The sequence below is a fragment of the Drosophila ficusphila genome, unplaced genomic scaffold (assembly GCF_018152265.1).
Source record: "Drosophila ficusphila isolate 14025-0441.05 unplaced genomic scaffold, ASM1815226v1 contig_106, whole genome shotgun sequence".
Taxonomy (NCBI): domain Eukaryota; kingdom Metazoa; phylum Arthropoda; class Insecta; order Diptera; family Drosophilidae; genus Drosophila; species Drosophila ficusphila.
In genome coordinates this window covers 10,841,943-10,859,384 of record NW_025063993.1, presented here as the reverse complement: position 1 = coordinate 10,859,384, position 17,442 = coordinate 10,841,943, and the positions used below count along the sequence as shown (strand labels likewise).

The 17,442-nt window shown below is 39.2% G+C and overlaps 2 protein-coding genes across 2 annotated transcripts in view; both read left to right on the top strand.

Annotated features, from left to right (window-relative positions):
- Positions 1-17,442, top strand: part of LOC108093063 — a 58,351-nt gene that overhangs the window by 27,926 nt on the left and 12,983 nt on the right. The window contains exons 3-4 of the mRNA XM_017192972.2: positions 2,407-3,180; positions 15,852-16,047. Of these exons, the coding sequence (XP_017048461.1) occupies positions 3,046-3,180; positions 15,852-16,047 (331 nt within the window). The 5' untranslated portion in view covers positions 2,407-3,045. The remainder of the gene's footprint in view (positions 1-2,406; positions 3,181-15,851; positions 16,048-17,442) is intronic.
- Positions 16,061-16,958, top strand: LOC108093064. The gene has a single exon (XM_017192973.1). It carries the CDS (start codon positions 16,141-16,143, stop codon positions 16,927-16,929), a length of 789 nt encoding a protein of 262 aa, XP_017048462.1. The 5' UTR covers positions 16,061-16,140; the 3' UTR covers positions 16,930-16,958.

Genomic DNA, 17,442 nt, shown 5'->3' with positions numbered 1-17,442 from the left:
GCTCGGTGGTGTGATGGCGGCTCAGAGTGGTAAAAATGTAGCAGGAAACCATGCCATAAGCAAGAAATGTATTTCACAGAATTACCATAACTTCAGAATAGTTAACTAATAAATTATTTATATATCAACAAGAAAACAAGAATATTAAATTATCAGAAAATTGTAAAATTAATATAATATATACATATACAGGAATGGGTAACCTGAAGTTAAAAATGTAGCCTTGATAAAAGTGAACATCACATAGAATTTAACATTTGAGCTATTTGTTTTGCCAATGTCATCGGAGGTGTTAAATAAACAAAATTCATATTAAATTGCGTCAGAATGGTTCAAAACTACTTTCATTCCGCCGGAAATCATAGTTCAAGTTTACCACTAGAGAATGCTGGTCAATTTATAATTCGTGATCGGTTTGTTTTTCGCGCAATTCTAAAAACATAATGACGATCCTCAGTTGAAGTTCAAGGTAAATCTTCAAGGACTTGTTCGATTGTTTTGAGCATTCGCAAATGGTCTCTTGTCCAAAAAAGCCTCTCCAAATGTTACTTCAACATGGCTATGTGCAAATTCAATTACTGAATCCGAGTCAAAGCCTTCAAAGTTTAAGTAAAGCCCGCGGCTAGACAAAAAGCCAAAACCAAAAAAGAAAGGTTGTCCGAAGTTTTGAATACCCTTGTCAAATTTTTTTTCGCAAAAAAAATCTGAGTTTCAGGTGACAGGTATATTATTTTTGGCTGTTAGATTCTTTAAATCCGCATTTGCTTTGGAAAAAAGCAAAGCTGACATATTTTTCTGGCTGGTTAAAATAAAAGTGCCGGCGGCCAAGTCTTCAGAAATGCTAAATCTGTCGGACTTCTTAAGAGCTCAAGCTGTGACTGCTGGTTATAATTGTTAATAATAATTTATGCTAATTTTTTTAGCACCTTTTGAGCTCGGCCAGCGTTTCACCAATTCATAATGTTTGTGATTTGTAAGACAAACAAAAGACGGCCAACCAAGAGCCAAGAGCTGCTGGCGAATTCTTATTTTTTTGGAATGTGGCCAGAAGAAACGTGTTTTCTAACAAAGGCCGACGCTTAATGGGTCGACAAATACAAGCCGCAATAAATAAATAATAAAAAGAAAATGCCCAAAAGGGAGGGGGTTCCATACTCGATCTCTGTGGCTGGGAATCGTAAAGGTAGAGTCGTATATATGTGGGCGATGATCTCACCATTTAATTGGCCCCAAACCTAACGAATCTCGCTTTTGGCCCTGTCTTCCCCTAAACTTTCTTGTTATGGATGTGGCGCGCGCTCTGACCGAATTCGGAAGATGAATGGTGCCACAGATGTGGCTACGGGTGATGGAAATTAAAATAAATCTCGCTCGCCCGCCCGCCCTATCTTGTAATTTCGTTAAATCGTAATTGTTTATGCAAATTCCGATTGTCTGACGCACGGGCAAAAGACAGTCAGCTTAATGCATTTGGACAGTGCGGAAAGCGAACGAATTTGCATTAGAATTGTGATTGACAGTCGGCGCACATGGCGTATACGCAATTATGGATGCGACAGACTATTTTGACATTTCCTAGATTTCGCATGCGCTCCATTTCTGAAAATGGTGCCCGCAGGGTTCTGAATGGGATCTACGGAATTGAGAACGACTTTTTGGGCAAATGACTTTACTCAGCCCAAATAAAATCACTGCTAGATGGTTTTTAATTAACCCATTTTTAGTCGTTTGCACATCCGGCAAATTCGGGCAGGAAATGACTTCCAAGCGCCAGCCAAGATTGTAAGGCACATAAAAATATCTAAAGGTAACCGTCAATGCAAAAACCAATGGCTGAAAATTAGTTTACAGTGGGATCGCCAAAAGTTTTTTTGCAAAAAATTATGTAACAAAGGGACTTTTTAAGACGTTATTGTTTTTTACCAACTAATGTGCTGTAATTATTGAAATTAAAAAAATTAAAATGTTATAAAGAACAAGGCCCTTTTTATTATTTCATAGAAAGCATTAGGAACACATTCAATCATACTTACCAAATATGGAAAATAACCCAATAAAGCTCTGCTAATCTCTTATATCAATATATACACTATTGAAACTTGACAACTGCTTTATCATAAGAATTATCATTCCAATCCTCGAGGTCCCACTGTCTGGCTAAAAAACAGTTGCCAAACACGGCTTACAGTTAACGATAATGATATGACTATGATGATGATGTGATGATGTTATTAGGAGCAGAGCCCGTTTGTCTCTCAGACAAACCGGCGACAAGATTGCGATCTCGGCAGCCCAACTTCAGTTTATGAATTCTGTATTTTTTTCGTTTTTTATTTGGCTACTACACCTAATTGATTTAATAATCAAGGTTTAAAAGCGGCTTCTCCGATTTTTGTGTCGTTTCAGGTCTCCAAAGAGTTGGCGAGTGGAGACTGCGCTCAGCGCCAATGCCGCTCTCCCACACCGAGAGAGAGAGGGAGAGAGAGCGGCCGCGACAGAGAGCGAATGGGGAGTAAAACCCAGTGGCGCCGCGACTTCAGTTCGAATTCTCCACTCGGCCCGTTCGGTTCGAATTTCGCAGCGTGAGTGAGTGAGTACTCACTGAGTACCCTGAACGAGTACTGAGTAGTGAGTGAGTTAGTGCGCAGGCGTCGCGTTCGAGATGCTGGGATAATAACGTCGATGATGTGAAAAGTTCATTCCCCAAAAAGCCACAAAGTCCGGTCTTAGAAAAAGTGTGCAAAAATAAAATGTAGCCAGGCCAAGAGCAAAACAACAACAAAAAAGAGATAAAACTCTGCAAATACGGGTTTCGTTCTTATCGCGTTCTCCTCGGTTTTTGTGTGTGTTTTTTTTTGCTACCCAAGTGCTTGACCATTAAAAGAACCTTTTACACACACACACACAAACACACACACAGTGCCAGATCCTTAAGCCCCAACTTGGCGTTATTTTTAGACGGTTAACAAAAAATCTGGGAAAGCCAGGCGAAGGCAGCCAAGAAACGAAGAGACCGAGAAACCCGCCAGCAGAAAGGCAACAGAAATGGGCACCAAGTCACCCGGTGGTCCACAGCGCTGCCGTCTGATCTTGCAGCGCTGCCTGGCCATTCAGCTGACCAAGCCCGGCCACACGCCCGAGGACTTTTGGATGTACGACTCGGGATATATGATATTTCAGGTGAGTTTCGATTGGTGCACGGCGAGAAAATTGAGATGTGCGTGTGACTCTTGTAATTTAGGGAGTTACTTAGGAATCTAAAACATTTCACTAGGACATTAAAGACAGTTTGTTTTCAAATCAAAATGTAATGTATTTCCAAAAATGGAAAACCTTTACCTTTTCTAAACAAACACACAGTCATCTTGAATACCTACCAAAAGTTATGTGACAGCTCAGGATTTTCGTTTAATTTCAAAGCATGTAAACAACTTTATTACTGTTGAGTAATTTAAATGTGGTTTTCTAATTTGCCGAACTACAAAAACACGTGTGTTTAAATGAAATTAAAATGAATGTTTTTTGGTGTTGCCTTAAGCTACACACACCTCCAACACGAAGTTAATAATACATATATTTAAAAGTATTCTATTAAATTTGAGTGAAGGGTTATAATTAAATTTTAACATAAAGCTTAAGCGTGGGAAGAGGAAGAAGTGTGTGAAACAATTAATTTGCTTATACCGGCTCAGAGATTCTGGTTATGGTAATTTAAAGTTCACGAGGCGCCATATAACTTACTTATATACATTTTTTTTTTGAGTCAGAACACGACGATTTTCATGTATGTTTTTTAGTAGTAACAGCATTAAACTAAACTTGTCTTCGATAGATCTAAATTCTTAACCGACCATCAAGTTGCTTAATTTTTTCTAAGTGTGGCCCCCGCGTTGCTTTCAGCTTCTTCTGCTTTTAATGTGCAAGGAACTGGTTTGCGAACTGGTTGTCCAGTTTGAACTGCAAAAAGTGCGTGAGGCTGAGCGAGCGAGAGGGCGATGGCAGGCCAAAAAGAGACAGGCGACAGAGGTGACGATGGACTGAAACACCCGCTCAAGGTCGCTGGGGCAGGGTTTTGGGTGGCGTTTCCCTTTATTCGCGACCACTTCCCATGAAAATAAATGGCCCGTAACGAGCCGAGGGAACAAATCCCCCTAACAGGTTGCCCGGTTCCGTTTTTAAGGGCGTCATCTAGACTAGACCCAGACTGCAGCAACAACTGCCACAAGCACTGCCACTGCCACAAAGTGCAACAACCATACTGCACTTGCAACTTGCAACATTTGCTATTTTCGTGTCTCTTTCTTTCTTTATTACCCCCCGCTTCTGTTATTGATGACTTTCGAAAAGAAGCCAAAGTCTCCGAAAGTTTTTGGCCAGGAAGCAGTTGTGGCCCTAGATAAGCCCAAAATACGTATAAATAACTTATGAGTTCATGGAACCCTTTATGCAGAGACGATCGAAGTTGTTCGGTTTGTTAGCATTTCGGTGATATTTCAACTCGTTTCGCAGCGGATGAATAAGAATTTAAATTTTAAATAAATTTTGTTCTGTCCTTTTGTTGCGGCGGCGGCTTCCGATGTTTTAAAGCTTTTTCGGTTGCCTGATTTTATTGTTGTTCTTTCCATTGTTTATTGCACAAATTGCCACTCGACATGACGTCACTCTGGGCCGACAAGTTCAAGTTTGAAGTGTTAATTGATGTGCTGCCCCACGTGATGAGCAAAAAATTAGGCAACCTTAAAGTTTTTGGCTAATGGCTCGTCCCGAAAACCTTCAAGCCGGCAGTACCTTTGATATTTTGCTAATTTCATAGCCTGTATTTAAATGGTTAAAGTCATGTTTTGAGGTGTAGTGATTTTTATGCAACAATGCCAAATGCCATAAGGTTAACATAGCCAATTATTCGTTATTTATACATTTTATTTACTTTCCATTAACTCATTCAATTTATTGAGTCACACTTTCAGATAGAAAAGGGTTTTTATTTATGTCGCACATTCTATTCTTACGATCGGTAAATATACCCATTTCTAATTTACATAATCACGTATAATGGCAGTTGCTGCCCAAGATCTAAATATAGTTTCTGGCGAGACAATGTCCACCAACACCTCTCTGTGAATCACTTAATTTACTCACAATGCAGGCTAATTTCAATTTAATTGCTGGGCTGCCAAAAAGTGTGAAACATGAAAAGACAAAGCCGCAATATTTTGTTTTATATTTTTGTCAAGCTCAATTGCTGTTGTTCTCTTTTGTGTTGTTATATTTGTTTGCTTTTATTTGTTTTCGCATTACCCTTTTAGTTTGCATTTTGCATACTAAAAAGTGTCTCATAAAAATTCCCTTGCACGATGACTTTTTCCATTTTTTTTTGTGGGTAGAGTATAGAAGGCAAAACATAACAACCACTGGGCATTAATTTTTGAGTTTTTCGAACGAGTTCGAGCTGGGCTAATTAATATTACGTGCCTCAGTTCGGTCTGTAAAGTTTAGCAGATAAGAAGAACCAATGCGAAGCGTGCCCTGAATAGAACTATGAACTAAAAACGAGAGGCAGGCACATGATGATTTAGGGGCCAAAAGCATTTGGGGCAGGGCTGGGGAAAAGTGCGTGAATTGATGGAAGAACGCAGAGAACATGAATGGGGAAATGCCTACTGATGAATGGGGGAAGCCTCAAGAATTCCACTCCAGCAACGATAAGTGCAGCCGAGTATTTTATCGTAAATTTCGAAGCTCAATGAAGTGTGAATTATGTAGATTGAGATTGAGGTGCCGGCGCTTCGAATTGAGGAAGGGAAATTTACTGCCTAGGGCTAGTCTTCTGCTCAGCCATATCGACCATATCGAATGGGCAAGAGTTTCCGGTGCGGTTGCTCAAGTTTTAGGGCGTGCCATAATTTAAAAACTTTTGTGCCGCTGCGAAACGCTTACGAGACAATTCCGGAAGGTTAAAGAATAACAATGGAGGTATATATTGTCTTCTTACCAAATGGGCCTATGAAAAATATATTCATTATGCCCATAAGAAGAGCCGAGTAGTCATTATATAAGTTATTAAGCAAAAACCTTGAGGGCTTCGCCGAAATACGTGTAAAATTTACTTTGTGACTTCTGGAGTTCTAAAAAGCAATGACAATTGTTAATATCGTTTTTATGTTTCACAAAAAGTAGTATTTTTAAATGAACCAGTTTTTGTTCAGTAAAAGAAAATATTGATTTCTCTTCTGTAGTATATGTGTTCAAAAGATAACGATTTACCCTATTAATATTCATTCAAACAAGAAAGGAAGCTAGCTTCGGCAAGCCGAAGCTTATATACCCTTGCAGTTACTAAATATGTCGAACAAAATACATAAAAGCTAAAGAGCATCGAAGCTATGACGATTTTTCTATTAATTTTCCATATTGTTCATATGACAGCTATATAATATAGTCGTCCGATTTTAATGAAAATTAATTTGTAACTCAAGACTCATTAGAAAACTCTATATTCCAAAAATCATTATTGTCTGATGAAAAACAACGAGGTTATAATTATATTTCCGTTATTTCTATATAGATTTTTTGATCTTTCCTATGACAGCTATATGATATAGTACTCCGATTTTTATGAAATTTTTTTCTCAACTTTAGAGTATTTAAAAAACTTTATGTTTTAAAAATCATGCTTTTGGCATTAAAAACAACGACATTATAATGTTTTTTCCATTATTTATATATATATATTTTTTTTTTGATCTCGCCTATGGCAGCTATATGATAGAGTTATCCGATTTTGATAAAATTTAATCCGAAATTCAATAGCAGTTAGAAAACGCCATCTGGAAGGAATCAAGTCGATCTGATCAAAAACAACGGTGTAAAATTTTTTTATTTCATTCTCTTGTATGGGAGCTATCCGATATAGTCGCCCGATCCGGCTCGTTCCGACATATATACTGCGTGCAACAACTACACAACTTTTGGGAAAGTTTCAGCGAGATAGCTTTAAAACTGAGAGACTAGTTTACATAGAAACCGACAGGAGGACAGACAGACAGACAGACAGACAGACGGACAGACGGACAGACGGACAGACGTACATACATATTTCGATTCAGATGGTGATGCTGATCAAGAATATATATACTTTATGGGGTCTGAGGTGTTTCCTTCACTGCATTGCAAACTTCTGACTGAAATTATAATACCCTTTGCTCTGCAAGGGTATAAAAAGATATTTTACCAGCTCCCTGGCTTTCCTATTTGTTCCGCTAATATAAATTTGTTAGCAAAAGCAAACATTTCGACACTAACTAAAATTTTTACACACCTTTGTCGTCATAAAAACATCGATAAATCATAAGGAAGTATCTTTGCAATGCATGTCCGTGCAATGTATTCGTTACTTTCCTAACGACCAAATAAAGAAACGCAATGAATACAATTAAAGCTGAGAAAAACATATATTTTTAGCAATAATAATGTGCTGAAAATAGACAAAGCCCATAAAGTTTCTCCTATTTGAGCGCCGAGCTGGGCTCTCGTTGCCGTTTTCCCAGTAAAGCTCTAAATGTCAGTTTCGCCGGGGTAGAAACTGATTTAAGGCCGCAATGGCAGACTCAATTTCCAGGCATTTAAAATCTGTTTTTATTATTTGCGCAAATTTGTCAGGCGTGCGGCGTGGCTTGGAACTCGCCACCAAAAACAACACAAACAAAAACTAAAACTAAAGAAAAAAAATGTATATAAAATAAAGGCAACTAACAACAAACAGTCGAAGACCGACTTGACTCCAAACTCTGATCTCCTGAGTGCCCCGAGCTGATCTCTGAACTGTTTCGTTGTTTCGCTGTTTTTCTGTTGCCGTGTTCAGTGTTCGGTTTCAGTGTTTAGTGTCTGGCTGCACGCAAATGACTTCACCTAAATCAACTTGTTTTAGTTGTGCTTTCGGTGCTCCGAGCCAAATTAATAAGCCTGCAACAAGTTTTGAAATAGCTCAACGGATGCGAACCGATTGCGTCACGTCTCTAGAGCGCGGGAGTTTCTGCCACAACCAGAGAACTGAGCCGTCAAGATTTGCCGGGCTGGTCTATAAAATCACAAAAAAGAAAAAAAAAATAAACCTAAATGAACTGTTAACAAAACTGGCTCTGGAAATATCACCGCGAAATGGAAAGTCTGGGAACGGAAATGTTTGATCGGGCTAGAATGAAGGTGAACCTGTGATCGTTATGAAACAAAGCCATTTGGGAAAGGAAGGTTAAATCCGACACGTCGAGATGACCCACAATGCGATATCCTTCACAGGCTTTGGGAGTTTACATGGGAATCCATTAATCACATTTGCATCTGTCATATTTCGTTATGAGTGTTGAAAATAAACATGTAAGATCATTAAATTTTAAAAATAAATATGAACAAATATTTTCTAAAGTTATTAAGGGGGGGGTAAGGTTTTAAAAATTTTTTTTTAACATTTTTTTTTTTATTTTTTTCTGAATGACCAATGTGTCGACAACATTGTGTAAAAATTTTGAGTCAATTAAAGTCAAACTAACAGAGTTATAGCGTTTTAAACAGCCATATTTGGACGTATTTTCACGTATAAAAATACTTTGAATCGATTTTGCCGAAGACGTTATTTTGAAAGTCGGTGAACATCAGAACTCAAAATCTACTGAACCGATCCTTTTCAAATTTTTAACACAAACTCTCAACATAAATACGCAGGTAATCAGGAAGAGTTTTTTTTAATTTTTAATTTATTTCTATTTTTAAAAAATAAATTAACAGCGATTTTTTAAGCTAAAATCGCACGTTTCACTTTCAAGTGCTCCCAAAAATAGACAAAAAATAAATTAAAAAAAAACTCTTCCTGATTACCTCGGGAAATTCATTATCTTTACAACGCATATCACATTTTATTTTTAAGATGATCCGTTAACGCCCTATGATGTTCACCGCAAAACAACTTTTTCTTTAGGCGCTTCGGAAGAATAACCGCCACAGGCTTATTTCTTAATATTTTTTAATAATTTTTTTTTCTAATACTATTCAAAAGTTAAACAATAACATGTAATTAAGCTCAATAAAATAAACTTACTCATTTCGCCGCAAAAAAAAATCAAACATGGCCCTTTTTTTGGCCTTTAAAACCTTACCCCCCCCTTAAGCAGTTAAGAAGCCAATCATAAAGTTTTGAAAAAAATCATGAGCAATTTAAATTATCTTAGTAAAAAACCGTTGAAGAAGACAGAATTATTTCCTCTTCATTTAGTTTCCCAATCAAGATTACTTTAAATAGCAAATTAATATCCGTCTGAAGCGCAATTACCAAACCAATTACTTATTTGTCAGCTTTAGAGTCTGGTTTTCCAGCCAATCTTCTTATTAAAAGAATCTTTTCCTGCACAACTACAGTTTCAATCTGGACAGTAACATTCACCGGTTGCGATGGTTGGACAGAAGAAGTCTTCGTGCTCCGGAACTGCGATACTGTTCAAATACAATTTCATGCAATCAGAGGGAAAATAAAGAGAAAAAAGAGCAAAGCAAATTGATTTATCGGCACGCGGCTCCTACAAACGGAGAAAAAAAAAAGAAAAGAAAAGAGATTTGAATTGTTATTAACCCCTTTCCTCCGCCAACTTCGATTGCTTTGATTGGGTTTAATGAAATTGAATCGATGGTGCAACCGTTTAAGCGCAAATTTACTTTTTGTCGTCTGTGGGTTTAATTGGTTGGCGTGCGCCTTATGATTGCTTTTCATTAATTTCGATTGCAATCATCGCCGACTAATTTGATTGACAAACATTGAACAGAGCTCCACTGTGAATTGCCGCTCCACCTGCCGCCTGCCCCCGATTGCATAATTTTTTATCGACAAGGTCGCCGGGGGCCATTGGTGTCCAGTGGCAAACAACTTGAGTTCAGTTCAAGTTGAAGCTCTCGTTTCTCCTTTATTTATTTGTTTTCGGTCACGCCAGGGGACTGAGATTGCAGCACCAGCCAAAAAACATAAAAAACCAAAAAAACATAAGAAAAAAAAATAAAACATTGGGCCACGTACTTGTAGTTCAATCATCATGCTTCTCGCCGCGTCTGCGAGATCATGTTTATTTTTGGGGATGGAGTTATATTTATGGAAGTTCAAAAATAAAAAAAACAAACGAATATAAAAGCCACGAGCTATTGTAATTTTCTGTAATAAATACAGAAAGTAAGTGCGAGGAAATCACGAAGAGCTACAAAATATTCGATTTAATTGCTGTTTAATTTGTTGGCTGTTGTACATAAAATACAAGTATTTATTAAGTCTGAAAAAGGGATGTTAATGTTCTGAATAACACGATTTACCCTAATTATTATCTTTGCTTTAGGAGTACTAAATTGAGCTATTAAAAGGGGAAACTTTAGGAGGAAATTAAAACTAAAATGTGACTTATGTGGCGTATCTAACAAAGATAACAATGATTCACAGGGAAGTTTTCTAATTTATAGATCAAAGTGGAAGCACAATTTCTCAACCTATTTACAATTGTAACTCATAGAGCAAAACTCAATTATCCGCCTGAAAAGTAATTACCCATAATGATGCTACCCTCAAGTCAGCTTTAAATAAAGTTGTATTAAGGCGGCAATTAAAACCCGGCTTAAAGCAATTGCACAATTCACTCACACCCCTTTGGAAATCCGATTCTCATTAGTAACTTGACAGGCATTTCGCGAAACTTGGTGGGCAATCTCTTGGATGAATGCCCCCTGATCGCATGATTTGCCAGATTGATTGAATGACAAGGTGTATACATATATGTATATAGTATGGGTAGTATGCTGGATATATATAAAGCAAGTTGCGTGCTAAATGCTAGACACACTCATAGATACGCTGTTTAACTACCTGCAAGTGAATGACAGACACTGTTTGGCGAAGTACAAAGGCCCCAAATATACCCCAATGCCCCCTGCATTCATTTTGGCCAGACATTTCAGCAAGTGCCAGCGAAGCTTCAACGCCGAAATACAAAAGGCAGCAGCAATAACAACAAATGCATTGGCAAAGCACATAAAAAAAAGAACTATAGAGTCGACTGACTACAGGTGCAGTGGAAAATCTAGATTTTTAAAAAGGAAGAGGAGGGTTTGGGGGTTTTGGGGGTTCGGGGTAGAATTGGAGCTGACTAAAGCACACTGGATTGTTCCCACAGAGCTCCCAGACGCCTTCGTCACCGTCAACCTCTAATAGACTTTTCACGCTTCGGTTTTAAATTGAGGTGCTGATTTTTACAGCTGATACCTTTCAAACAATATATTTATGCACGGTTTGTATGTGAATGCAGAGTGTATAAATATACCCACTGTTTGTGGTGCCACGACGGATTTGTGTTTATGTAAATAGATCGTTTTGTGATCCAAGAACTAGATCTCGAAAGAGTTGTATTTATGCTTGCAGATCTTGTTTATCTTACACGTTTAACAGGTTCGTTTTGCGTTCATATTTGGGCCTTAATTTCCTGTAAATAATATATACATAGGAATGTATTAATATTATTTGCAAATGCTCCCTAAATATCTCCAGGTATCTTTTGGTCTATAGATTTTCATATGTTTTCTACCATTTCCCTTTTAGGTTTTACTTTTTAGAAGTTTAGAAGCAATTGCAAAACTTTTTCCCACAAAACGAGCATATTTATACGAAAGAGTTGCGAGAGAGTTTTTTAGCTTTGCTAGTTGAAAGTTTTTATTATTAATTGCAACAAAAATAGCGACCGCAATGGGCTGCCAAAAAGTTGAAATAGTTGCAGATGCGATGCCTTGCTAGATATCCAGGCCACAATCCATTGGATCTGTTTTTGTTTGGCAGGCAGAGCGTCTGAATGGCAGTCAGGCAGGACTTTTGCCAACAGCTGTTGGTGTGTGTGTGTTTTAGTCGAGGAAGACTAATAAAACAAATCGCATGTTTAGCCAAGAGTAGTAGGATATTTGGTCATTGAACCTGGCAACATCCTGGCAACCCTCGATAGCTGACCAAAGTCATTGCCTGTGGGGTGGATCGCCCCGAAATCCGATTGAAATTTTAAGTGCAGTGCAAATCGAGAAACGCAGTCATTCAGCCGCACACATCTTATTCCATTTGCCGCTCCCCTTCGAGGAGTTTTGGGTAGAGGGAACTTGGCGGAGGAAGTGGGCGTCACTCGGACATGGCCATGCAATTTGTATCCTTATCAGGACTAGCCGCATTGATTGGAACGCTGCTGCTCGTCCTGTGTACTCGTATTTATGCCGGCCGGAGCTTCCGACAGGCGCTACGTTTTATGGTCTCAACCCTCGGGTTTGTCTGGCACTTGACCAGAGTCAAATAAACAATGATGACAGGGATAAGGCTCTTGAACAAAGGAACTGTCCCGAGGGCGCTCATGTTCAAGTTATGGACGTGAGAAATCCTCGAATAATTGGAAACGAGCATTTTCATTTGTCGCACGAAGTGCAGAAAAATAAGTGTAATCCTGAAAGTAATCAAGGGGGAAATAGAAGATTAAACAAATTGCTTGGCGAACACTGAAATAATTAGCACAGTAACTCTTAATTTGTCTTTAAAAATAATGATTCTCTCAGAAGCCTAGGAAAAATGGAAACTTCAATTTTGAGCTATTATACTAATTAGCAATCTATCATTTTCTTGACGCAGAACTATAAAAAATAATCAAATAACGTTTTTGAACCATTAAGAAGCTGTGAATAATGAAATAGTTGCGTGAGGCCATTAATTTGAATAACAACTTTAGCTTTGAGGAAGAAAAACAATAAAAATTGTTTTTTAAAGACCCATAAAATATCTATAAATTATGTAATTATTGGTAGAGTTAATGAATCTTCCCCTAATGATTATGAAATAAGTTGGCCTTTAAAAGCATATTTCCCATGAAAAATTTTAACGCATTTTTTAAAAAAAACTTTCAATTGTGGTTAAGTCCGGTGAAATTCCTTGGCAATAGGGGCGTTTCCAATTTACGGGTCACCGAAAAAAAGTAACCCAAATTATAAACGACCTCGATCCGAATAATGTTTTAAAATATATTTTGAATATGTTAGTTCCTCCAATCAAGTAAATCCCTACTTAAATGTAAATCCCTTGGTTTTGGCTTTAGTTTCTTGGTTTCCGCGTCACCTTTTCAAGTCCCCGTTTTTAATGTTCGTGGAGAAATGCGAAACATTTTCATTTTCAGAGCCCAGTCGCTTCTCATTCGCGAAATTAAATGGCGCTTTTAAAGTCAAATGAAGGGTAACCCAAACAAAAAAACAAAAAAAAAGGCGAAAATATGGTTGGGGGAAAACACAAAGGAGCCCAAAAACGTTTTGACTTGTGCCTAAGAGCTGCGGTCTTGACTTGTAGCTGCAACTTGATGTTGGCTGGTGGAAAGGTCAAGGATTATTATACTTCATCATAACTCTATTAAGCCCCGAAGTCCGCAGCGGTTGGCAATCTCCGGCTTACTGGCTGCCTGACTGCGCATTTGTTTGTATATTGTTATTATCTTTTTATGCGGCACACATGAGAGATCTACAACGGCAGCAACTGTTGCAGCACAGCAGCAACATCAGCAGCACAGCAGCAACATCAGCAGCAGCAGCCACAGCAGCAACTTCCCCACATGAGGCCGCCTGCCACTCTTGGCTCGATTCAAAAAGCTCCGCTGCTCGGTGATAGTTTTGTCTTTGAGCATTACTTTTGTGGGAGTTTTGTTGTTTAGTTTTCTATTACATGAAATTAAGTAAAAGTCCCAAAACGAAAGCCGCCACCCGAAACAACAAAAAAAAAAAAGAAAAATAGATAATAAAAAGACATGAAACGACATCAAGAGCAGCCAAAAAGCGAAACTTCAAATTCAGCCCGGGGAGAAAATGACTTTCATACGCGCGACACACAGGTCGGCGTGAGCATTTGATTTGATTATTAAAAGTTAGTTTTGCATTACTTCCGAGAAACGAGAAACCATGGGCAGTGAGGCACTGAATCACCTCGAAGCGAAGCGCAGGTTCCATTCCAAACCAGATCCCTTTGATCGATGGAAAGCCTCTATAAGTAGGCTGTTGATGACTGTCTCTGGCATTTTGTCTCGTGTCTTGCAATGATGCAGCACTATAATTACGATGGCGGTTGGGGGATGAGCTGCACTATAAGAAAATGCTAGGATTTTGATTTAAATTAAATAAATAAAAGTTTAATTATGAGTCAATTCATCTACAATAAATCCGTCAAGAAGTCTTGAACATTCGCTAAAGAAGTGTTTTTAAGGAAATTTAGGTAATAGAATCTAACTTCAATTAACCTATTTTTTTAAAGGGTTCAAAGGTTGGTAAAAAAATTTTTCTTTATTCTAATAATTTAAAAATATTGGTTTATGAACCTGAAAATATAATTCTAGAAGTTTTTAAAGGTTTCTTATCCAAGTTTCTTTCTACAAATGGCAGTTCTATTGGTTTTACCATCCTAAATCTTCCTTCTTAACAATCCCTAATCCCCTGATTTTCTCTGAGTGTAAGATGAGCGCCATCTGGCGGCGCGTGACAGCCGAAGCCAAAGTAAAAGCCTGACGGGCAGGCAATGACGAGTTAATTTCTTCGCCTTCTCATGCATTAATTGAGCAGCCTCAGGCGGAAGGTTGGCCTGGGCCTGGATGGGCATCTAGCCATCGCAATGGAGGTGGAGATGGAGTTGGAGATGCAGATGCTGATGGCGATGGAGGTGGATAGAAGGAGAAAGAGAGTCATCCAACTTATATAAGCGGCATACCAGAGCCAGGCGACATTAAAGCCAAGAGGAGTGACCACAAGAAATGGCAATCCATGGGGAGATGCCAATTTCCCCCGCTGGGATTCCCCTTGCCTGGCCCATCGACAAAAAGGTCAAATCGCTCAAACTGGATGATGTTCATTAGCGACACAGAAAGCCACAAAGCGTGAAACTCCGGCGGCTACATCATCGATCTCTTGGCCTTTCGTTCGCAATCCTCACTCGATCCCTTGGTTGCATTGGTTCCATTGTCCACGGCTTTCTGCTGTGACTCTCGACCCTTTTTGTCCGTGTTTACATCAAAAACGTGCCTCAAGTGTTCCTGTCACTGCACAAATTGGACATTTATTTGCTGCCCCAGTCACCACTTTTTCCGCACTCCTCCCACATTTCTTCCCCTCTTTGTCTTTTCTTTTTTTGCAGCTTTTTCCACGGAAACCTTTTGGCCAGAACGTGTTAAGGATTTCGTTTCGTTGCAATTCGATTCGGTTTGGTAGCCCAAAAATAAATTCCCAGCGATGAGACAGCGGCTTTTCGGTTTCGTTTTTGTTGTGCATTTTTTCTTTGATTTAGTGGCGCCACCCCATCGCTGGCTTTTTTCGGGGGAGTGGCAGCGATCCGCTTTGGCTAATTGACGGTTGCCAGCCATCAGGTTAAAGCCGCTGCAACGCCCACAGATGGATAGCTCTTTAAGCCAGACAGCACCACACCAATTATGCCACGCGGTGCTCTGCAATTTGTCAATTAGCTGATGAGATGCAGACTCCCACTGGAAATGGCTGTAAAGACCAGTGAAACCCGCCACGCTGACCTGTTACGAAGGGCTTCCTGAAAAGGGTGGTTCAATTACAATGCATTTCCCTCTTTGGTTTTTGATTTGAAGGGGGAAATTATGATTAAAACATAGAAGTAAAAGCTTTGACTTTGTTTATTGAAACTAGTTTACATGGCAGTATTTTAAATCTTTTAATTTGTGTTAAAATATTTGGAAATGTTTTACTATATAAATACGATTATTTTATTAAGGAGTTATATTATTATTTGCTAAAAATTAACATTATTTTTGCAGAACTTCCTGGCTGCTAATGCGCAATGCTGGTGGAATGGACCATTGACTGCTGCCACAAGAGCCCTGAAATACGCAGGACATGTGGCACCTGGAATGCTGCTGGTTACGGCTGAACCCTGTGCACTGGAGGTCCTGCGAGGAGCCTTCGCCCGGAGTGTCCTGAAACCGCCAGCCACCTATGTGATCAGTTCAGTGGGTGAGTTTCGTGTTCGATTTAAGCAAACCAAGAACTTAGTTTCGGGGGAAACTCAATTAAAATTAAAAAGTTTTGAGGGATATCAAGAGGGCAATGGAACTTCCAGTCCAGAAGGAAAAAAACTGTGTTTCGCGTCGCGATCGTCAGCGCGAATTGGCCAAACAGCGAATCCTTTTCTGGGCGGGACGTCTCCAGCTGTTGCCCCATGAAGTGGAGGGAATGTCGCAGGCTGAACTCAACCAGAGGTGGCAAGTTATAAAAGAGAGTGAGAAAGCTTTTGAGAGGCGGGAAGCTGAGTTCGAGCGGTGGAAACAACTTAGTCAGTTGAGATATCTCATGTATGAAGAGCAGAGAAAGTACAATGAACGTCATGGAGCCGATGGAACCTCCATCTGGGAAATCCTGGCCTTGGCACAGCAAGATCTTGAGGACGAACTCCAAATAGATAAAATTCGAGGCAGTTGTGAGCGATTTCCATCGCCAATGTTTCTTATGGAGGAGAAACGATATCAGGGTGGGAGATTAAATTCACTGAAACCTCTGAGATCAGTTCTGAATGGTTTTTATTCGGAAGGTGAAAAAGAAGTAGAGTCTGAAGAGGAACTGCAACTCAAAGAGGTCACTCGGAATTTACCTAAAAGCTGGCCAAGGAAACAGGGAAACCGAAAGGTCCAGACTCTGATTTCCACAACTGAAAGGTTACCACATAGCAATTCTTTCTGTGAGGAACCCTTTAAAAATAGTATTTTGGGTCTCTATAACCAAAAATTCAACCTTCATTCAAACAGTGAAATGTCTTTAGACAGCATTCAAGAATCTCCAGACTTGGGCTTTTGTCCTCTTTGCGCCAAAAGACACCTGCGATTGCCACCTCGTTTCTAAGACAGTCTAAATAAATCAAATGAGATACACTCCTGCCCTCTTTCTTTTTAATAAATTACCCTACACAATTAGAAAACAATTTCGAAAGGAGGTCTGCCAAATATTTTTCAAAAATTATGAAAATGAAAGGCATGCATTAAGCATTTTCCCTGTGTAATCGAAGCGACATGCACTTCATCAAATATTGATGTGTCTGGCCCGGGTTTATGGTCTGCTCCTCTGTGCCTCGTTAGCTGTCAATTAAGTGGACACCTGTGCCGTTAATGCGATGCTGCCGTTGCCCATTTCCCATTTTCCACCTTTTCCCCTCCAGCTTTTCACACTTCCACCTCGAAGGGGAGTTGTGAGGAGGCCAAAAAGTCCATTGCCAACACCACGAATTGATAAATGACCGGCCAGCCGGAGATCGTCGAAGTTTAAGCAACTCGACGGCCTTTGGCGAACTTTGTTTGGAAATTAATAAGCTGCGATTTGTGGCCACAACTCATTGCAGTATATTTATTTTCTTGGTCG